Source organism: Stigmatopora argus, chromosome 5 (assembly GCF_051989625.1).
Source record: "Stigmatopora argus isolate UIUO_Sarg chromosome 5, RoL_Sarg_1.0, whole genome shotgun sequence".
Classification (NCBI taxonomy): domain Eukaryota; kingdom Metazoa; phylum Chordata; class Actinopteri; order Syngnathiformes; family Syngnathidae; genus Stigmatopora; species Stigmatopora argus.
The window spans coordinates 20,554,553-20,577,701 of record NC_135391.1 but is presented as its reverse complement, the minus strand read 5'-3'; the positions used below and the strand labels follow the sequence as shown (position 1 = coordinate 20,577,701).

Here is a 23,149-nt window from a genome sequence, read left to right as displayed (position 1 = left end):
TTTATATTGGGAAGTAGGATTGGTGGTGAATCTTTATGATGACTCAGCCCCGTAGCCAGCTGGGAGCCGCTGACGCTTTGGTTATTGATAGTTTTTGCTGATAATGATGCAAGCTGCGGAGACTTCTGCACACTGCGTTCCTTCTCCGTACATTATTGAACTGAACTTTCCTATGTCTGCACATTCCCCCTTCAGTTCAAAATTACAGAATACTGTCTTTTTCTCTTTATTTGTGCGTGCATTTAGGGAATGCCTATTGGTGAACCTATCACACTTCATCAGATTTATTCTTATTATGCAAATTGGCTACGGTCACTGTGGAGAAGACCATCCAGGTGTACCCAAACTGTAAGCCGTGGATGACCAGCCAGGTCCAATCACTTCTCCGGGCCCGAGATGCAGCCTTCTGGTGACAGGGCACTCTACAGCACAGCTGCGCCAACTTGAAAAGAGGGATTATGGCTGCCAAAGCAAACTACAAGGTGAAGATAGAACGGCAATTTGACAACCCCCGATGTGGCAGAGCATACGGACTCTCACCATCTAAAAGGGCCTGGCAGAGGACCTAAACAACTTTTTTGCCCGCTTTGAGTCCCAAGCCCACCAACCAGTCACACCACTTCAACATCCCACACCAAGCTTGGGAAAAAGCTACACCCCACTCATTGTGGAGGTAGTGGATGTGAGACGTGTGCTCCGTACAGTCAACCCCCGGAAGGCCACAGGACCGGATGGGATACCAAGCAAAGTATTTAAGGCTTGTGCTGACCAACTAGCACCAGTCTTCACAGGCATTTTCAACCTTTTACTAGAACAAGCCGCCGTCCCAGCCTGTCTGAAATTGGTCAACATCATCCCAGTACCCAAGCAGTCATCCGCTAACAATCTGAGCGACTACAGCTCAGTAGCTCTCACACCAATCATCACTAAGTGATTTGGAAAATTGGTACTGAAACACATCAAAGCCTGTCTTCCCCTCATCCATGACTTGCATCAGTTTGCATATCGGCCCGAACAGATCCAACGAAGATGCAATAACCACCGCCCTCCACGCTGTACTGAGCCACCTTGAGAAAAGAGGGAGCTATGTCAGAATGCTTTTCATCGACTACAGCTCAGCCTTTAACACCATAAGACCGGACATTCTTATCCCCAAGTTGGCCAACCTGGGGCTCCTGGAATGAGGACTTTCTGGTAAACCGACCCCAGCACGTGAAGCTGGGTCACCAGTCACCACCTCTCATCTGCCCAAACGCTCAGCACCGGCTCGCCCCATTACGGTAAATCCATTCAAAACATCCCAGGGGAGTGCCAAGGCATTTGACTTCTGTGTACTTGCAGCACTTTTAACCCTCAAAAACACTCTCAATAGTTAAAGAAACAGCATATCAGAGCTATACAGAGGAAATGCCTGGCATGAATGATAACACAATATGGGTGTGAACGCTTGGAAAATGGACTGAAGCCATGGATCGAACACAATTTAACAGCTTTGCTAACGGATTGCTAACGGATTGCTAACGGATGGCCAACATTGTAGTTCGGGCAGACAGCGTCGCACGAGTTAGGTGATGATTTGGAAGTAATTGTCGATGCCGATACAACAGCGAGGAGAATGCATGTCGCGAGTTACAATGAATTGTGGATGACTGGGCTCAAGTGTCGGCCAGCACTGTTCGAGCCTTCGCCAAAGCTGGAATCAAGTTCCCGGAATACACAACTCTGACTGACAGTGGAGCCTAGCATGTTAAACGAACTCTTTATATCAGAGTGTACCTTTGACCTCAATAAAGCATTGTCAAACTCAGTTTTGCTCGTGCTGTCTTAAAAAAAAACACGCTAGAGCCAAGCCTAACATACGCTAGCAGCTAGCATAACATATGCTAGCGGATAGCATAACATATGCCAGCAGCTAGCATAACATATGCTAGCGGATAGCATAACATATGCCAGCAGCTAGCATAACATAGGTACGCTAGCAGCTAGCACAACATAGGTGCGCTAGCAGATATAACATAGGTACACTAGCGGCTAGCATAACATAGGTACGCTAGTGGCTAGCATAACATATGCTAGCCTAGTGTCATGCTGGCGCCCTATCGGACGAGGCGTCCAATGTATTGACAAAAAACTGAAAATATACCCGCAAATGAGACTGCACCCTACCACACGGTGTGTTTTATAGGTGTGAAAATATAGTATATTGGTATTTGTTTGTTTGTTTATTGGCTGGTTGGCTGGTCGGCTGGTCCGCTGGTTGGTTGGTTTGTTTGTTTGTTTGGTGGTGAAAAAGGCCAAGAAGCGACTCCATTTCCTGAGACTACTCAGGAGGAACAACTTGGACACTAAGCTTCTGGTAACCTTCTACAGAGCCACTGTGGAGAGCATCCTGGCATACTGCATTACAGTGTGGTATGCTGGAAGCACGGCAGCAGACAGAAAAGCCATGCAGAGAGCGATCAACACCGCCCAGAAGATCATCAGCTGCTCTCTGCCCTCACTGGATGACATTGCCAGCCCTTGCTACCTCAGCAGAGTTGTGGACATTGTCAGGGACCCTTACCACCCTGGTCACAACCTGTTCCACCTGCTGCCTTCTGGCAGACGCTACAGGTCTCACAAAACACGGACAAATAGACTAAGGGACAGTTTTTCCCCCAGAGCCATCAGGGCTCTGAACTTCCATTAGTACGACACACAATCCCTTCTCTGCAATAACTTTGGGTTGTGGAATAACAATGTGCAATATTTTAGAATATTCTTTTTTTTCCTATTATCCTGCCCGGACGAGACTTTTTTAAATTACTCATTTATGTTTTTATTGGGAAACATGCACTTTATGGAATAGCACCACTAATTTCGTTATACGCAGTTGTTGTCTAATGACAATAAAAGCTTTTGACTTGACTTCGACTTTTGACCTTGTTGCATCCATAGACTCAGCGAGTGGTGTGCTCTCAACAACTTGGCGCTGAACATCTCCCAAACCATGGAACTCATCCTGGACTTCAGACGGAATAAGCCCGCTCCACTCTGCTGACCTAACTTGGACTACTTATTTACTTATTTCTTATTTATTGATTATTTATTTGTCTGTTTGTTGTTATTTGTGCACTACGTGGTGAAAGCTTTAAATCTGATTATACTTTTATAATGACAATAAAAGCATTAAATTCAATTCATTCATTCATTCATTTTCAGAACCACTTTATCCTCATTAGGGGCATTGCTGGAGCCTATCCCAGCTGACTTCGGTGGCCAGCCGATTGCAGGGCACGAGGAGACAGACAACCATGCACAGACTCATACCTAGGGGCAATATAGAGTGTTCAATCAGCCTACGGTGCATGTTTTTGGAATTTGGGAAGAAACCGGAGTACCCGGAGAAAACCCACACAGGCCCGAGGAGAACATGCAAACGCTACAATGGTGGACCGACCGGGATTTGAACCCAGGACCCTAGAGCTGTGAGGCTGACGTGCTAACCACCAGCACCACTGGGCCGCCTCAATTCAATTCAATTCTATTCTAGTTAATTCAAATGTTCTCATTAACATTGCTCTTTATTCCACTCAAGGATTAAAGCTAAAGCTAGCACCGACACCAAGAAGTGTATCAGCAAATGGGTTATGTGTGACATTCCACTAGGCACAGCTGCTGCACAAACAGCTGCCATGTGATTACTCTACACATGCTCAATGCTTGTGCATACCATGCACGCTCAGCAGCCATTGAGGCTGTTAAAGCTCCATCACGACAGCTGGCTCAATCTCCTGCTTCTATCCACATATCTTTTTGTGCAACACATGCATTTTCATCATTTCCTTCACCAAGATGGGCGCCTACATTGCAAAGATGTTGCTGCCCACCATTAGCAGTGTGGTATTCCTACCCGCCGCCAGCGTGGCTGCCAAACGAGGCTTCCACATGGAGGCCATGGTCTACTTCTTCACCATGTTCTTCAGTATGGTGAGACCTCGATCTTATGTTGGATTACTTTTTCTGAACTCGTCTTTACTTTGAATCCATATTATTCACTCACACTCAGGCTAAATTTCAGTTAGAACCTTTGCTCAAAATGCTTATTTGTGAGCTTCCAAAAACATACTTGTGGATAGTTGTCTATTAATTAACATTTTCCAGGTAGAAAATTGTAATAAATTAAAGCATGCAGATAAAATAAAAATAGCACATTTTGGTTACCATTTCTGAATCTGATACAAACTCTTGTTTGTTGTGTGTTGTGTGTAGATCTTTCATGCTTGTGAAGGGCCGGGTCTGGCCATTTTATGCTTCATGAAATATGACATTCTGGAGTACTTCAATGTGTATGGAACGGCGCTGTCGATGTGGGTTACGCTAATAGGTACGTTTACTTATAATCTCTGTCAACTTGCTAAACTACACCTTGCATGATTTTAAATGATTGGTAATAAGATTGTGAGGATATTTTTGGTTTTCTATGACAGTGGTCCCCAAGCTCCGGTCCTTGGACCGGTACCGGTCCGCGAGCAACGGTACTCGGACGTTTGGTCGCCCGGACGTTTGGTCGCCCGGACGTTTGGTCGCCCGGACGTTTGGTCGCCCGGACGTTTGGTCGCCCGGACGTTTGGTCGCCCGGACGTTTGGTCGCCCGGACGTTTGGTCGCCCGGACGTTTGGTCGCCCGGACGTTTGGTCGCCCGGACGTTTGGTAGGACAGACGTTTGGTTGAACGGACGTTTGGCCGCCGGGTTCGCTCCCTCTTATGAGAGGGAGAGAGACAGAGAGTTTACTGTTGAAAGCGATCAACCAGGTAATCTCTCACTCTCAAAATTATCATCATGAAAGAAAGAGTGAGTTTGTAATTGCATTGACAATGTAAAAGAGCATTAATATCAAAATATCGCTCGCTCCAGGCAGATCTTTTGGCGGGTGTACATGCTATTCAGCACCGGATTCGCACGCTCGCCCTGCCCCCGGATTCGCTCGGATTGGCGTGTGTACAGTTATTCAAACTATGGCCCGCGGGCCATACACGGCCCGTTAGGCTTTTTAATCCGGCCCGCCGACGTTGTCCAAATTATAGTAAAAATCAATGACCTCATTCATTTCCCTTTGCCCTGCAATACCGCTCATCACTCTCAATTTAAAGACTGCTTTCTTTCGTTGAATAATAATATGTTCTTAATGTTGAAACTAAATTTGAAAATAAATTTTTCACCTTCAATTGTGTCTTTTTTCTTATATTTCAATCCCCAGGTTTGATGAATTACATTGCGTGTCCAAATGCTGTCTAATTTTAGGATGGACGTCCGGCTGCCATTGAGGGCGATGGACGTCCGGCTGCCATTGACGGCGGTGGACGTCCGGCTGCCATTGACGGCGGTGGACGTCCGGCTGCCATTGACGGCGATGGACGTCTGGCTGCCATTGACGGCGATGGACGTCTGGCTGCCATCCATTCTGGCCCGCAAGTCAAAAAGAATGGATAGCAGCCGGACGTCCATGGCCGTCAATGGCAGCCGGACGTCCACCGCCGTCAATGGCAGCCGGACGTCCATCGCCGTAAACGGCAGCCGGAAGTCCACCGCCGTCAATGGCAGCCTGACGTCCATCGCCGTCAATGGCAGCCGGTATTGCAGGGCAAAGGGAAATGAATGAGGTCATTGATTTTTACTATAATTTGGACAACGTCGGCGGTCCGGATTAAAAAGCCTAACGGGCTGTATATGGCCCGCGGGCTGTAGTTTGAAAAACTGTACACACACGCCAATACGAGCGAATCCGGGGGCGGGGCGAGCGTGCGAATCCGGCGCTGACTAGCATGTACACACACGCCAATAGATCTGCCGGGAGCGAGCGATATTTTGATATTAATGCTTTTACATTGTCAATGCAATTACAAACTCACTCTCTCTCTTATGATTATAATTTTGAGAGCGAGAGATTACCTAGTTGCTCGCTTTCAGTAAACTCTCTGTCTACCTCCCCCTCATAAGAGGGAGCGAACCCGGCACCCTGAATCGGTGGCCAGCCCATCGCAGGGCACAAGGAGACGAGCAAACATGCACACTCACACCCATACCTAGGGGCAATTTAGAGTTTCCAATCAGCCTACCATGCATGTTTTTTAAATGTGGGAGGAAACCCACGCAGTCCTGGGGAGAACATGCAAACTCCACACAGGTGGACGTGACCTGCATTTGAACCCAGGACCCCAGAGCTGTGAGGCTGACGCGCTAACCACTGGTTCCACCTCGCCGCCTGATATCAAGATGTTTTCCGGTTTTATGTAAATGTTCTGAAAACGTTGCAAAAATGTAAAACTTCTCTTGGGTTAATATAATAATAATAATGATAATAATCGGACATAGGCCCTGTCGTCATTATCACAACACAAAAGCCTACTTGTCATCACACGCAGAAACTGCGTGTGACGAAATTGATGGTGCTTCTCCATAAGCTACGTTTAATCGGCAAAAGACCTAATAAGTGTAAGTTACGGACTTGTAATATGTCATTCCGCTGTTGAGGATACAGGTCGCTTACCTCGCGCTTACCTTTCACTGTCTTCCACTTACCTTTCCTCAGTCAGCTAGTAGGAGGCAGATCACCAACCAAACATCTGTTCATATACCGCAGAGGGGAATGTGTGTTATGTTAGCGCGAGTTTAGATTCCTGATGGATGTGGGGAAAAAACTGTCCTTAAGCCTATTTGTCCGTGCTTTGTGGGACCTATAGCGTCTGCCAGAGGGCAGCAGCTGGAACAGATTGTGACCAGGGTGGTAAGGGTCCCCTATGATGTTCTTGGCTCTGCTGAGGTAACGAGGGCTGGCAATGTCTTCAAGTGAGGGCAGAGAGCAGCCGACAATCCTCTGGGCAGTGTTAATCACTTTCTGCATGGCCTTTTTGTCTGCCGCCGTGCTTCCAGCGTACCACACTGTGATGCCGTACGCCAGGATGCTCTCTACAGTGGTTCTATAGAAGGTTCTCAGAAGATTGGTGCCCAAGTTGTTCTTCCTAAGTACCCTGAGGAAATGGAGTCGTGTCTGAGCCTTCTTCACCACTGCCGTGGTGTTTGTAGACCATGAGAGCTTGTCCGTGACGTGGACCCCCAGGAATTTAAAGGACTGGACCCTGTCTACACATACTCCATTTATGAGGAGTGGGGCCAGATCTGTGCCGTGTTTGCGAAAGTCCAGGATGATTTCTTTAGTTTTCGTGGTGTTCAGTGTGAGATTGTTCACCGAGCCCCACGAAGACAAATTGTTGACCTCATCTCTGTAAGCCGACTCATCCCCTCCTGAGATGAGTCCGACCACAGTGGTGTCGTCAGCGAATTTGATGATGGTGTTAGACTGGTGGGTGGGTGTACAGTCGTGGGTGTACAGGGAGTACAGAAGAGGACTCAGTACACAGCCTTGAGGGGAGCCAGTGCTAAGAGTAATGGAGGAAGAGAGGTGGGGACCAAGTCTAACAGTCTGTGGGCGGTTGGTCAAGAAGTCCTTTATCCAGCAGCAGATTGAAGAGGATAGTCCAAGGTGGGAGAGTTTGTCAGTCAGAATGTCCGGTTTAATGGTATTGAAGGCTGAGCTGTAGTCAATGAAGAGCATCCTAACGTAGTTCCCAGGGTGTTCCAGGTGGCTCAGTGCTGTATGAAGAGCAATGGCAATAGCATCATCAGTGGACCTGTTTGCTCTATAAGCAAACTGGTGAGGGTCAATTGAGGGAGAGATTGTATTCCTGATATGGCGGGCTACCAACTTTTCAAAGCACTTCATGATCACAGGCGTGAGGGCAACAGGCCTATAATCATTCATGCCGCCAATGGTTGGCTTTTTGGGGACAGGGATGATGGTGGCAGATTTCAGACAAAATCTGAATATGAATGAAAAAAATAATATGGGTTAAAATGGGTTAAGTTCATCCAACTTTTCTATTTTATTTCTTTTCCAAAGGGCTGAAAGTAGTCTGCTTGTCAATGTATTCAGTTGATTATTTTATTTATTTCATATTGCTAAGCAACTTTTGGTTTGAAGGCAAATTTAATCAAATAAAGATGCCTGTCAAAATTTCTGCAGGTCTTATCTTTATTGCACAACAGAACAACAAAAATACTTTTTAAAATCATTATTTCATATTCTCTTTTCTCATAAAGTAAGGTCACATGGTTACTTTCATATTTCAATAATGACAAAAGTAATTTATTCATTTATTCACAGAAGTTAGAAGTTGCAAATTTGAAACAAAAAGATGTGATAGTTATCGTGATAATTATCGATATGGACTGATTTTTTTTGTGATAACAATTGGAGGTGGTTTTTAGTCTGATGACTTCTAATTAGGTTTGTATGCTCAGCTGTGGGTGACTTTGAGGAGCCTCAGCGTTCCAGCATTACCATGTTTGGAGTTCTAAGCATTGCAGTACGGATTTACCAGGACCGCTGGGGATACGGAATCTATTCGGTTCCTATTGGCTCAGCTGTCTTTATCATCACTGTCAAATGGGTGAGCTTCTTTACCACGATGCAACCGGTGGAATCTCGGGTACCAGATGAATCTGTTTTCTATTACTTCAACTAGTGCGTGGTCTGCATCTTTATCTCACCTCCCGTTCACCCTCTCTTCCTCCTCTTTTACCCTGCCTTTCCAGATTATTTTCCTGTTACATGAATTTACATGCTTCATTTGCTTTGAGCACACTACTACTTGTTCCTTTTCTTTCACTCATTGTCCAAATACTGTCTATCGTTTTTTCCACCCCACCCCTCTTGACAATCGTCATCACGTCCTCCTTATCCCCTACTTTTCATCGTCTCTACTTCGGTCTTTGTTTTCCCTCCACTTTGTCTTCAATTATTCATCATTCCTCCATTTCCTCTTAATTTCTTTTCCTCCCTCTCACACCCTTTTTATCTTCAACTCTAATAATACATCTATTATCAAACGCTTCTTATCCTTGTCCGGCTCACGGGGTCCAGGAGTCTATCCCATCTGACTTCAAGCTAAAGAAAAATTTCACCTAATCTCTCCTCTTCCTACCCTCAGCTTCAAAAGATGAAAGAGCTGCGAGCAGTGTACCCTGACAAGCATGTCTACACTCAGCAGGTCGGTCCTGGTTGCTGTTTTGGCGCTTTGGCCCTCATGTTGCGCTTCTACTTTGAGGTTTGTCATTAACACGCCACCAGCTAGTTGTTTTTTGTGCCTGTGCTGCATCACTCTGTGTATGTGTGTGTCAGGAATGGGACTATGCCTACGTGCACAGCTTTTACCACCTGTCACTGTCCCTGTCCTTTGTTCTGCTGCTACCCAAGAAGAACCGCTACGCCGGCTCGGGACGCAACGCCGCCAAGCTCAGCTGCTGGATGCTTTGCTGCTGTGTATGTAGTGCCCATTTTTTGTTGTGCCTTACAACAAGGTAGGGATACAGTAATCCCTCAAATTTTGCAAAATCGTGATGTAGGAGCATCTCTATTATTATTACCATAGTAATTTTGTTTTCGCGTCTAGACAAAATACTAGTAAAATTATGTGTATTTATTAAATATTGCATTTATAAGCATATGAAAAGACTAATGTATCAATATCTAAATATAATCTATATAAAAAATGAAAATACTTTAAATACTCTACTAACAATGAAAACAGTTCTAACCCTGTTCTGCGCTGAGTACCAACCATTTCAGTGCGGTACTCGGATGATTCGCCTAAAGACGTTTCGCCGACGGACGTTTGACAGTGCTCTGTGGGCGGACAGGGGTGACACATGCCCCGCTGGAATCCTGAGCACCATAATTTTTTTCTAAGCTTGAGCACCACACACATCGGCGGGGTTTTTTCCCGAGCGTATCCGAGGATAGTGACACATGAGCGGATTGGGTTGGCTGATGCCCCGCTGAAATCCTGAGCTCCATAAATTTTTCTAAGTGTGAGCACCACACACATCAACAGTGTTTTCCCCATGGCCTATCCGAGGATATTGACACATGGGTGGATATGGGTTGCTGAAGCCCCGCTGAAGACTCGAGCTCCAGATTTTTTTTCAAAGTATGAGCACCACACACATCAACGGTGTTTTCCCCAGTGCCTATCCGACATTTGATGTCGCAAATACAAATACTAGTATTTGTATTTAATCATTAAACGCTGTTTCGGCTGGATTTGACCGAATTTGAGAGCATTTTGAGCCGATGGCGAATGGACGTATATAGACGTTTTTTTGCCTTATCGCGACATTTTACCGGGAAATTCACTTCCCTGGGCTCGGTTCTAATGTCCAAAGAGCTCCAGTATTTGTATTTAATCATTAAATGCTGTTTTAAGATGGATTTGACCAGATTGCTGTCATTTCACGGCTCGGTTCTGCTACATCTGCCCGCCCAAGAGTGACATGCCCGCCCAAGAGTGCTTATTCCTGGGCTGACATGCCCGCCCAAGAGTGCTTATTCCTGGGCTGACATGCCCGCCCAAGAGTGCTTATTCCCGAATTTGCTCAAATTTGAAAAATTTCTGGAGCTGCAGAAATTCAGCGGGGCGTCGTCCAACCCAGTCCGCTCACGGTGCACTATTCTCGGATAGGCTCGGGGGGAACCCCTCCGATTTTTAAAGTGCTCAAACTCGGGAAATATATGGAGCTCGATAATGAAACTCAGCATGTGTCATTAAAATCCGCCCACAAAGCACTGTTCCCGGGGAGAAACCCCTCCGATGACCGTAGGGATATGATTTACCTACTCGGCGGGCCGGATTAAAAATCCTAACGGGCCATATATGGCCCGCGGGCCGAGGTTGAAAAACTTGTACACACACGATCCGGGGGCGGGGCAAGCACGCGAATCCCGTTTCAGCGAAACCTATGTTCGGTGGAACGTCCATTCGGCGACCTGTCCGTCTGTCAAACGTCCGTCGGCGAAACGTCTTTAGGCGAATCATCCGGTCACGTTTCAGTGCCAAAAAAGAAGCAGCGCCCTTGACTTCCACCATTTTTCATTTCCTGTCTTCCGCTTGCGAGTTTAAGCATGAATTTTGACAATTTTCTGTTTTTTATACTTATAATACATATTATATACATATAAAAAATGCAATGTACTGAAAACGTGAATGTTGAAGCCATGAAATAGTGAAGGATCACAGTAGTATTTGTGGTTGATGTCAAATTTCAGGAGGAACCTAAAATCCCCCAAATTTTCACAAACTCAGTCGCCAATATATACTATTGGTAGATTGTATAACAGTAAGATTTGATCCAGTCTGTTAGTTTCCATTATGCTTGATCAATGTCTTCTTTGTACAGCGACATCGTAATGTGCCCAGCGCAATACTCACTTATTTTCAACATGCATATCTGACTCTTAACAATCATCACCCTCTTTTTATGTGTGGTAGCAATGACCTTAACTTAATTAAGCTGTGACCGCTGCATGTTAAGTGATATATTGATCTTGGACACTTCAAACGTGTGCTGTAATCTGCCACCTTTGGTGGTGATGAGAGCCGTCTCAGCAGCCCTCCCTTCGAACTCAGTTCCGAGTGAATTTGACAATTTTAGGAGCAGCAGCATATCTCTTTCTTCTCAAGCACCGGTGTGTTAACTTGTACGTACGCAGTCACGTACAAACGCAACACTATAAAAACAGAGTAGTGTACATTTGTGGTTTCACATTAATTGCTAGAATCCTCAATATTTTTCTTCATAAATATATGGGTAGAATAGATCATGACTTGGTCATTTCTTTAGTAAATCAACATATCTAACAGCTGAGCCTGGAAACAAACAGGTAGATCATGGTACGTCGGCTACTTGAGAAGTAGATCTTGGTGGAAAAAAGTATGAGCTGGTAGTTGGTGCAACCCTCCCCCGTCCTCACGTGTAAGAATTGCCATTTCTAGTTTGACTAGAACTGTAATTCGACTTAGACTTCAGATTTGGGAAAATATGGACAGAAATGCATTATTCATGCAGCATTTGAAAAGCTTATTTATGAGGGCAATTAGACTAAAACTTAAATGACACTATGCACCGTTTTACGTGGTGTATTGATGCTGGGTAAAAATGAGGGTCAAGGGAAGCAAGCATGGATGTGAACGTTTGAGTTTGATTTAGTTAATAAAGGGACACAGTACATATTAATGAACATATCTATGTAAATATATGTAAAATTATAGGGAAAGGCCAATTTCCATCTTTAGTTGCTTGTGCAGGTTGAAGGTAATCGATGACACATACACGCACACACGCACACGCAAGTAGCACAGTTTTAGACAGAGTTGTGATCGCAATTTTGTTCGTCTAACAGCCAGGTTTTAAGATGATTGGCGAAGAGGTTCAGGGACGGGAGTTCACGTATGGTAAAACAGAGAAGGTGCTTTGGCCAAATGCACTCTTTCTGAAGGGAATTACACACTCACCACTAGCGTTGATCTGTTGGAATTTTTTAAACATTTTTTTGCAGTTCAGGAGGAGCTCAGTGATGGAAGATTTTGTAATAGCTTGAAAATGACATATGCTTAGGATATGCCGGCACGTGTATCGACTCCTGGGGGTTTAAAAACTTTCTATGTCTTGACTAACATCCACAGAGCATGTCGCTGACATCACAAAAGGAGAAGAAAAATACACCAGAAAATAAAGGTACACCGGAGATAAAAGTTACATCAAAGGGGAAAGGTGCCACTGAAAAAACAACAACTCTGGAAAAGAAAGACATAACAAAGAAGGAGAAGAAGCTCTCGGTGTGCCGCTCGCTTTTGAATGCCTTTGGCGTGTCCAAGAAGACATCAACTTTGCCCATTTTCTCTCCCCCTCCCGCTACACCTGTCAATGGCACAAGTATCAGCAAGCTGAAGGAGATGAATGGGTGGAAGTGAAGCAGAAAAACAAAACAAGGACAGGTCAAAAGGTTCTGTTGTATCTAGCTGTTGTTGGAACATTTCGGATCCAAGACCGGAAAGACTCATTCACTTCAAACTGGGGGGTTGGGGGGTGGATAATTAAAAGGCACACATTGAAGAAGGTGCAGGCTGTCATATACACAAACCTATAAACCCTCGTGCTCATACACAATGCATGCTCAGAGGCATTGCCTCACCTGTCATCCTGGAAACATAGCTGAATTTTCACATTTAATGTTCAAATATTAAGAGATGCAGTTGTAAATTAAAAAAATATTATATAACCCAGCTAAACTAAATACATTTCATTAATATAGTAAAAGTGTTGGAACATTTTAATAGTGACATGCAGAGGAAACGCAACATGTTCTTAATGCATAGAGTGCCAGCATAGCATTATAAAATACAGTCAAAACTCGACAGTAATACCTCGACATACGAGTGCCCCGACAAATGAGGAATTTGAAACAAAATTCAAAGCAAATATTTATCTTGGGATACGAGACAAATTTTGAGATACGAGCATTCGCGACAGCCAGGTGGCCAGGCCGCGAGAAGCTGCTTATTATTTCAGCGCACTGTCTTTCCCGCCGCATCTCCCTCGTGCAAATATCTCTATGAGCACTGAGTGGAGCGTTGCATTTTTTCCATGTTTTTTGCGTTAGTCAGTGCAGAATTGAGGGAAACTCAATGGGTCCAAAGAAAGCCGGTGCAATGAAGGGTAGTGCAAAGAAAATGCGTATGATGACAATCGATATTAAGCCCTAAATAATTGAAAAACAGTGTACGCGTGACTGAGCTGGCTCGCCAATACGTATGGAGAAGCAGGAAGTTGGCCTCAAAGCCGCGGTGGAATACATTAACCTCTTTGCTTTGGTTATTGCACAAGACGGTTTAAATTTAGTGTAACGTAAGATTAAAACTGTGTGGGTGTGTATAGGAATCTAAGTTCATTTAAGTTACAATTAACGTTTATGTTATGTTACAAGCGCATCCATCAAGTGTCTCTCTCTCTCTCTTTCTCATCAGCAAACTCCCCGTTGTATTGAATAATGCCTCATTTTATTATTAAACATTATAACCACTAGTTATTTGTTACTCTGTTAGTAGATGGTGAATTACAACCAATAAAAATATGTTTTTCCATTGTAATATCCTGTTTTGGTGTTTTTTTTCAGATGGTGGGAATGAATTAATTTGTATTTAGTTTGTTTCTATGGGAAACATTGATTTGAGATATGAGTACTGTGATTAGCTAGCCACCAATTCAGGGTGTCCCCCGCCTCTGGGCCGGAATCAGCTGGGAAATGCTCCAGCGACCCTAATGAGGATAAAGCGGTTCAGAAGATGAGCTAAAATGAGATGCGAGTAAATCGACCTACGAGCTCAGTCCCGGAACGCATTAAGCTTGTATCTCAAGGTATGACTGTACTTACGAATGCCTGTCGGTCAGTTGTTCTTAACCTTGCTGGAGCTACCGAACCCCTCCAGGTTTATATGCGCCTTCACCAAACCCCACCAGTTTCATATCCACAATCACCGAACCCTACTTATGTGTAAAATAAAATATGATTTTTTTCCAAATTCAAGATACAGTGGTACCTCGTCATACGACCGCTCGTCATACAATATTCTCGTCTTACGACGGAAATTTCGATCGAATAATTCGCCCTTCATGCGATCAAAATTTTGTGATGCGACCAAGCCAGGTCTTTTTTGCATATCTTTCGTGTATAACAATATCTACGAGCACCAAATGAGTTATTCAGACCAGGAAACGCACAACGCGCATGCGCGGGAAAAAGAGGGCTTTCTGGGTAATGAAGTATACTCGTGCACACAACGCCGACAGGCAATGGCACTCTTTCTCAGAATAAAACTTTACCCACTGGCTCGCAACTCCCCGCAATAGTATCCCCGGTTAGATTAAACACATTTTATTTCTATTAAACCACTAGTTATGTGTGACTTTGTTAATAGATGGGGAATTAGAAGAAATAAAACATTTTTTCCAATCCAATATCCTGTTTTTGGTGTTTTTTTCAGAGGGGTGGAACGAATTAATTTGTTTTCCATTCATTTCAATGGGAAACGTCCGCTCGAGTTACGAGAACCTCGTCATACGATCTCAGTCTCGGAACGGATTACGATCGTATGTCGAGGTACCACTGTATATAAATTTCTCGCAGCACTGATTGGCCAAGCAATGTCACGTGATCATCTGCAGCCAGTGATGGTCCAGTGCAGAACCTACGTATAGAATGCAATGAAAGAATATATGTGATTATGAGAAATATTTCCCTTCATTTACAACCTTTTCCAGATTGATAGATGTCCATCACTTTTTTTTCTCGAATTTATTTTTGAATGTCTGTCCGATCTTGTAGCCTGCTTCACTTTGTCTGACACATTCTATTTAAGTGTTAAGTGTTTCTTGATTCAACACACGTGGTGGTAATCAGGTGTGGGCGTGGCCTGTGAAATTGAACTCAGCTTTCCTACAATGTGATTAGTCAGTTATTTTGCCATTTAACAATTTAGCGATTACTTTTTCAAAGGGGGCCAAACAAGTTTGTATTTTTTTGCCTTGGTAAATAACATCATCATTTAGAATCTACATTTTCTCTTTCCTTGGGTTGTCGTGTGAAAATTGATTTGATGGTCTAAAACCTGTGTGTGTGTGATAAATATGCAAAAAACACAGAAATCAAGAAGGGGTAAATCGTTTTTTCACGGCACTGTATCCTTCCCAGTCAGCATGAAAAAGGAGGAAATTATTCCTTAATCAAGATAAAAAAAAATCAAAGTAAATACGCCATGCACATAAAAATATTGTTCAACATATACGTCATATAGATTATAATAAAATGGAGAGTTAAAACTTAAAATGAGTTAGCTATTCAACCAAATGGTCTCTAAATATACTTCACATTCGGCCATTCAAATGAAAGGCGCCCGTCCCGGAAGTGCTCCAGAGTAAAATTGTATCATGGGTCCCTACGGGAGTGTAGCAACTCTCTTTCTATATGGCTCTGGCTCTGGGTAATTCCTGGCTGACGCGACCAAACTGAATCACGTGATCAATGCATTGTGTTGCGCAGTTTTAACGTCGTTAACGAAAGTCAAAATAAGTTTAAATTGCGATGGACATCCAACAGCAGCGCAAGAGTCTGTTGAATGCTGACGGTCGAGATGATAATCCCAGTGGTCTCATATCAGAGTACGAGGCTTATCTCAGGTAAACAATCCAAATTCTAACGCAATGTGTTTGCGTACAGATTTTCCTTTTAATTTAAAAAAATAACCCCAAAATGCCCGTGGTTCGCTCCACCACCCCACGCAACCCGTGAGAGGATAAGCGGCATGGACCGGGCGAATAAAGTAAATTATGACGGCCGGAGGGCGAGTGGTTAGCGCGTCTGCTTTACAGTTCTTATGTCGAGGTTTCGATCCCCGGTCGGTCCTCGCCGTGTGGAGTTGGCATATTCTCCCGGCCTTGAGTGGGTTTTCTCCAGCCAGTCCGGTTTTCTCCCACATCCCCAAAACATGCATGGTAGGCTGGTTGAGCACTCTAAATTCTCTCTCGAGTGATTGAGTGGAATGAAAAATGAATGAATGAAAAACAATGTGTGTTAGCGTGAATGGTTGTCCATCTCCTTGTGTCCTGCGATTGGCTGGCACCTGTTTCAGGGTGTCCCCTGCCTGGTGCCCATAGTAAGTTGTGAAGACTCCAGCAACACCCGCGACCCTTGTGAGGATAAGCGGTTCACAAAATGAATATGTTCCATTATATCCAAGATGGAGTACACACATGTAATGTAATTTATTTGACTCAATACATTTTGTAATGTAATATGACCATATAATATTAAATTGTTAGACAATCAAATAAATGATAATGTTAATAAAAATTAGATCATTCTAAATGCAGTTATGAATCTAATCTTTTTGGATTTGATATGATTGGATAACTTTATTCATCCTGTATTCGGGAAATTTAATTGTGACAGTAGCAAGAGGGTGAGAATGCAGATACAGGAAAGGCATACAGACGCTCCCCTACTTACGAACGCAATTGGTTCCGAGCGATTGTTCATAAGTTGAATTTGTTTGTAAGTTGATTCAGTGCTATATTTTGTATTATAATTTATGTTTAAGGCCGATATAAGTATATTGAAGGTTTATATAAGTGCATTTGTATGTTTAAGGCTTGTATAAGTAACACGCATTGGTTTGTACTAAAAAAAAAACATTTAATAAAATGGAGAGAATATGTACAGTACTGTAGAGAGAGAGAGAGATTTATGTATTAGAAACTGGCCAAAAGAAGCGACCTAATGACGATTGCAGTTTTCTTCTTTTTTTCATCATAAATGTTGCGGTAGCACTGTATGGCATCATTCAATTGATTTGCAAACTTTGTGCAACGTTCAATATTTGGGTCCTGCTGCTCGATCTTTCCGTTTATAAATGGTACTGACGCTCGAACGATTCAATGCCCGTGAAACGCTCACCACTCTCACGCGCATCAAGCTTCGTTATTATTGCCACTCGTTTCAAATGAAATGGCTTGCCTCTTCCTTGCAACTCCCTCAATAGAAGCCTTTAGCTTTTTACCAACCATATTCAATATTGGATGCATGAGATATTTAATGATACAAATGAAAAAGGTTCCTTGCACACTGGAGATACATTCACGCACTTCCGCATTGCAACGAAGAAGAAGGTAGATTCTGGGTGAGCCGAGCTCTCACAGCGCCAGACGTCGGTATTAGCGGCGGAAAGCAGTACTACTCCGAAAAAGGCGCGAAATACAAAATTGGACTTGCGAACATTTTTGGACTTAAACGCAATTTGCAGACATGTTCGTATGTACCGTTGTTCGTAAGTTGAATGTTCGTAAGTAGGGGAGCGTCTGTAGTTATAAGTTAGGCAGTACAGTTGCAAAGGCCGCAGAACAATAAAGCAAAAGTACAAAGTACAAAGCAAATCAAAGTAAATGGGATCATTAAGAATCACCAAATCAAATCATTAAGACAGAAAAGCAGCAAAAAACAAAACGAGCAAGAGTGGATGGTGCCTCCGCCACCGGCTGCCACTTGAACGGCGCCATCTTGGTTGCGGTAGCAAAAACGGATACAGACTCAAAAAGATGTTGTAAAGTTGGACAAAAACCTGAACCACACACAAGAAGTCTTCCACAAGATGGGGAACTTCTGCAGACTGTGACCGAGGTGGGGAACTTCTGCAGACTGTGACCGAGGTAGAGAATATGCAGAGTCACTCTTCCAAGCTTATCCACACAGTTCCTCAGTAGTCTGGAGCCGAAGACAACAGTAGCAGAGCAGAACCCCTCGACTCCGTTTCTGGCCTGGTAAGCGCGGACAGCTCTTCCATCTTATCCCATGATGGAATGGTTGGTCAGAAGCGTTGCCTCTTCTCCCGGCACTTTTGTCCAGCTCCGAATATCCAGCGGCACCGAGGTGTTGCTCCTTCTGCTGCGTATTGTAACAGCTAGTCCCATGTGTATGACACGTAGGCATGGCTGAATGGTTCCAAAAAAGAAGTAGCAGAAAGAAGCCAGGCTAACAGAACAAGGAAAGTCGTAAAACATTAAAGTAAAAAGTACAAAGTAAAATAAAAAGGAATGTATTAAGAAATATTAAAATGTAATTAAAAAAAGATAGAAGGGCTGTAAAACACGAATAAGGAAATTATGTGGAACTTCTTTCTCTTTTTGCTGAGAAAAACACGGATTTACATTACCACCTGTCCACTAATAAAGTATTTAGTGGCACGTCGGGCAGAATACAAAACAACCTGATCACTGCTATTGCTCAAGTGATGGATGAAGAGATCAGAAGCGAAATAAAAAAAGTACAGTTTGTCTCTGTAAAGGTGGATGAGACGACAGACGCGAGTAACGCAGCGCAGCTCGCACTGGTTCTGCGTTACGTCACGGGCAAAGGTGTCAAGGAGCGGTTCATCAGATTTGAAAATGTTACCAGTGGGAAGCGAGCCGATGACATTGCAGGTCTCATCATTCAATTTTTGGTGGAAAATGAATGTCTGGGTAAAGTTGTGGCACAGTGTTATGACGGTGCAGCGGTCATGTCTTCTGGATTAAATGGGGTGCAGGGTAAAGTTAAGGAGAGAGCACCGTTAGCTTTATTCATACACTGCTATGCCCATCGGCTCAATTTAGTACTGACTCAGGGGGCCTCAAAGCTTAAAGAATGCAAGATATTTTTTGCTCACCTGAATGGCTTTGCTGCATTTTTTTCGAGATCGCCTCGACGCACACAGCTGCTGGACGAAATCTGCCAGCGGCGTCTGCCCCGTGTGGCACCAACATGGTGGCAGTACGCATCCAGGGTGGTCAATACAGTATTTGAGAAGAGAGCTGCTCTAAAGGAACTGTTTCATCACATCCTGGAGCATCATGACAAGTACGACAAGGAGTCTGTGCGGTGTGCTGATGGATTTAAAGCACGTCTGGATGATTTAGAATTTTGTTTTTTGCTTCACACATTTAATGGCATTTTTGAGCATTCAGACGTGCTTTTTTCAATACTACAGAACGACAAAATGGATGTACAGTTTTGTCTTGCAAGAGTAAAGGAGTTTTGTGGCACAGTTGAATGCGAGAGGAGCCGATATGAGGAAATCTACGAGGCCACCGAACACAGTGCGGGTGCTCCAAGCGCACGAAGAGGTCAAGCGCAAAATTCTCGCGTGCACTACCAACAACTTCACGACAGGATTCTGGACAATATTATTTGCCAGATGCGGACCAGATTTCAAGACCACGAAAGACTGATGTTTCTCTCCCTTCTCGACTCGCAGATGTTTCAGGAATACCAGGAAACTTTCCCACATGCAGCCTTCTCCACTTTAACGCAGAGCCACGGAACACTTTTCGAACTGCCTCGGCTAAGAACAGAACTGATAGTTATGTATGCCATGGATGATTTTGCAGGAAAATCTCCCACTGATCTCCTTGACTTCCTTCAGCAGAAAAATCTGAGTGAGAGTATGGGGCAGCTGTACACATTAATGTGTTTGGCAGTGACCATCCCCGTGTCCGCTGCTTCTGTCGAACGGACGTTTTCAGCCCTAAATAGAATCAAAATTTATGCCAGAAATACAACAGGACAGACTAGACTTTCAGCATTAGCTTTGATGGCCATAGAAAGGAACTTCTTGATGGACCTGAAACGCACGTGTAATCTGTAGGACAGAGTAATTGAAAATTTCTTGAGGAAAGAAAGGAGGATGGATTTTGTGTATAAATAAAAAGAATTTTTGTTGAGTAAACTGTCTATTTTCTGAAATAATATTTAAATATTTGAGGTTATTATTGATTCTTTTTGTGTCGCAGCTGTAGCTGCATTAAAGGTTTTATAGACATAAAATACTTATTGAGGGTTGGATTGATTCACACGTAGCACTATTGAAGGCCCAGGTGTGAAATGCACGGCCCGCCACTTGTATATGTGTATATATATATATATATATATATATATATATATATATATATATATATATATATATATATATACAGACGCTCCCCTACTTACGAACATTCAACTTACGAACAACGGTACATACGAACATGTCTGCAAATTGCGTTTAAGTCCAAAAATGTTCGCAAGTCCAATTTTGTATTTCGACTTTTTCGGAGTAGTACTTCTTTCCGCCGCTAATACCGACGCCGGGCGCTGTGAGAGCTCAGCTCACCCAGCATCTACCTTCTTCGTTGCAATGCGGAAGTGCGTGAATGTATCTCCAGTGTGCAAAGAACCTTTTTCATTTGTATCATTAAATATCTCATGCATCCAATATTGAATATGGTTGGTAAAAAGATAAAGGCTTCTATTGAGGGAGTTGCAAGGAAGAGGCAAGCCATTTCATTTGAAACGAGTGGCAATAATAACGAAGCTTGATGCGCGTGAGAGTGGTGAGCGTTGCACATTCAGTACCATTTATAAACAGAAAGATCCAGCAGCAGGACCCAAATATTAAACGTTGCACAAAGTTTGCAAATCAATTGAATGATGCCATACAGTGCTACTGCATCATTTATGATGAAAAAAAAGAAGAAAACTGTGCAATTGTCATTAGGTCGCTTCTTTTGGCCAGTTTCTAATACATAAATCTCTCTCTCTCTACAGTACTGTACATATTCTCTCCATTTTATTAAAAAAAAAAAATTCAGTACAAACCAATGCGTGTTACTTATACAAGCCTTAAACATACAAATGCACTTATATAAACCTTCAATATACTTATATCGGCCTTAAACATAAATTATAATACAAAATATAGCACTGAATCAACTTACAAACAAATTCAACTTATGAACAATCGCTCGGAACCAATTGCGTTCGTAAGTAGGGGAGCGTCTGTATATATATATATATATATCTATATCTATATCTATATCTATATCTATATCTATATATATCAGCAACATGCTTATATATTTATTTATTAACTTACTTATTACCTATCAATTTATGTCTAAAATGCCTTTCTTCTATCAGCATTCACACCCTCTTGCTATTGTGACAATGAAATTTCCCGAATACGGGATGAATAAAGTTATCCAATCCAATAAGCCGCTAGCATGACACTAGGCTAGTGTATGTGCTGCTAGCTGCTAGCGTATATAATGCTATCCGCTAGTGTATGTTATGCTAGCTGCTAGCGTATGTTAGGCTTGGCAGTAGCATGGTTTTTTTAAAGTCAGCACGAGCAAAACTAAGTTTGATAATGCTTTATTGAGGTCAAAGGTACACTGATATAAAGAGTTTGGCGTTTAACATGCTTGGCTCCACTGTCAGTCAAAGTTGTGTATTCCGGCAACTTGATTGCAGCTTTGGCAAAAGCTGGAACAGTGCTGGCCGACACTTGAGCCCAGTCATCCACAATCCATTGTAACTTGCGGCATGCATCACTCTCAAGCCTTTGATTCTCCTCGCTGTTATATCGGCATCGACAATTCATTCCAAATCGTCACGTAGTTCGTGCGACGCTGCCTGCCCGAACTACAATGTTGGCCATCTGTTAGCAAAGCTGTTAAATTGTGTTCGATCCATGGCTTCAGTCCATTTTCCAAGCATTCACACCCGCTTTGTGTTGTCATTCACGCCAGGCATTTCTTGTGTATAGTTCTGATATGCTGTTTCTTTAAGCATTGAGAGTGTTTTTGAGGGTTAAAAGCGCTGCACGCACAGAAGCTTTTATATCAAATCAAAGTAATTGACAATAAAGAGCAACAATAGCGTTGTCGTCAGAGAACTCCTGCCACCTCCAGAAGTTCTCTGACGACACCGCTATTGTTGGACGAGTGACGGACGGGAACGACCTGGAGGACAGGGGAGTCATCACAGCCTTTGTTGACTGGTGTAGGCAAAACCACCTCTACATCCACACCAGTAAGACAAAGGAAATGGCCATCGACTTTCGGAGGAATCCTCAACAGACCACTCAGTTGAACATCCAAGGTACAGACATTGAAATCGTGGAGAATTTGAAGTACCTGGGTGTTCACCTCAACAACAAACTAGACTGGTCCACAAACATAGATGCCCTGTACAAAAGGGGCCAGAGCCGCCTCTACCTACTGAGGAGTCTACGGTCCTTTGGAGTGTGCAGGACACTGCTAAGGCCTTTCTACGACACTGTGGTGGCATCTACAGTGTTTTATGCAGTGGTCTGTTGGGGATGCGGTAGCACGTAGAGGGACAGGAACAGGCTGAATAAGCTGGTCAGGAGGGCCAGCTCTGTTCTGGGCTGTCCTTTGGACTCTGTGGAGGAAGTGGGAGAGTGGAGGATGCTGACCAGGATGATGTCCATCATGGACAGCACCTCCCACCCCCTGCATGAGTCTGTGGAGTCTCTCCAAAGCTCTTTCAGCAATAGACTGCTGCACCCTCATTGCAGGAAGGAGCGCTAACGCAGATCCTTCCTCCCATCAGCTGTCAGGCTCTTTAACAAAAAATGGCTGTGTTAAGACCTACCGTATGCATGCATGTACATCTATATGTATGTATATGTGTGCTTATATGTGTGTATGTGTATATGTATATCTGTATCTATATATATGTGTGTATATATATATGTATATATATATATATATAAATACAGTGGTACCTCGTCATACGACCACTCGTCATACAAAATTCTCGTCTTACGGCGGAAATTTCGATCGAATAATTCGCCCGTCATGCGATCAAAATTTCGTGATGCGACCAAGCCAGGTCTTTTTTGC

General features: G+C 43.5%; 2 protein-coding genes across 7 annotated transcripts in view; both read left to right on the top strand.

The window, feature by feature from the left end:
• The first annotated feature begins 3,650 nt into the window (after positions 1-3,650).
• On the top strand, positions 3,651-14,025 carry mymk (myomaker, myoblast fusion factor). 2 transcript variants are annotated; one of them, XM_077600935.1, is made up of 6 exons: positions 3,651-3,969; positions 4,252-4,366; positions 8,342-8,490; positions 9,031-9,147; positions 9,222-9,362; positions 12,562-14,025. In XM_077600935.1, exons 1-6 carry the CDS (start codon positions 3,835-3,837, stop codon positions 12,847-12,849), a joined length of 945 nt encoding a protein of 314 aa, XP_077457061.1. In that variant the 5' UTR covers positions 3,651-3,834; the 3' UTR covers positions 12,850-14,025. The 2 variants fall into 2 exon arrangements, with proteins under 2 accessions (XP_077457061.1, XP_077457060.1); XM_077600934.1 differs by having other exon boundaries at positions 8,342-8,529.
• Positions 14,026-15,914: 1,889 nt separating this feature from the next.
• The window catches only part of hira (histone cell cycle regulator a), a 141,192-nt gene continuing 133,957 nt past the window's right edge, over positions 15,915-23,149 (top strand). For 4 of the 5 annotated variants that reach the window (XM_077600087.1, XM_077600088.1, XM_077600086.1 and 1 more), the window contains exon 1: positions 15,915-16,111. In XM_077600087.1, the coding sequence (XP_077456213.1) occupies positions 16,017-16,111 (95 nt within the window). In that variant the 5' untranslated portion in view covers positions 15,915-16,016. The remainder of the gene's footprint in view (positions 16,112-23,149) is intronic. The other variant, XM_077600089.1, reaches the window with a different exon arrangement.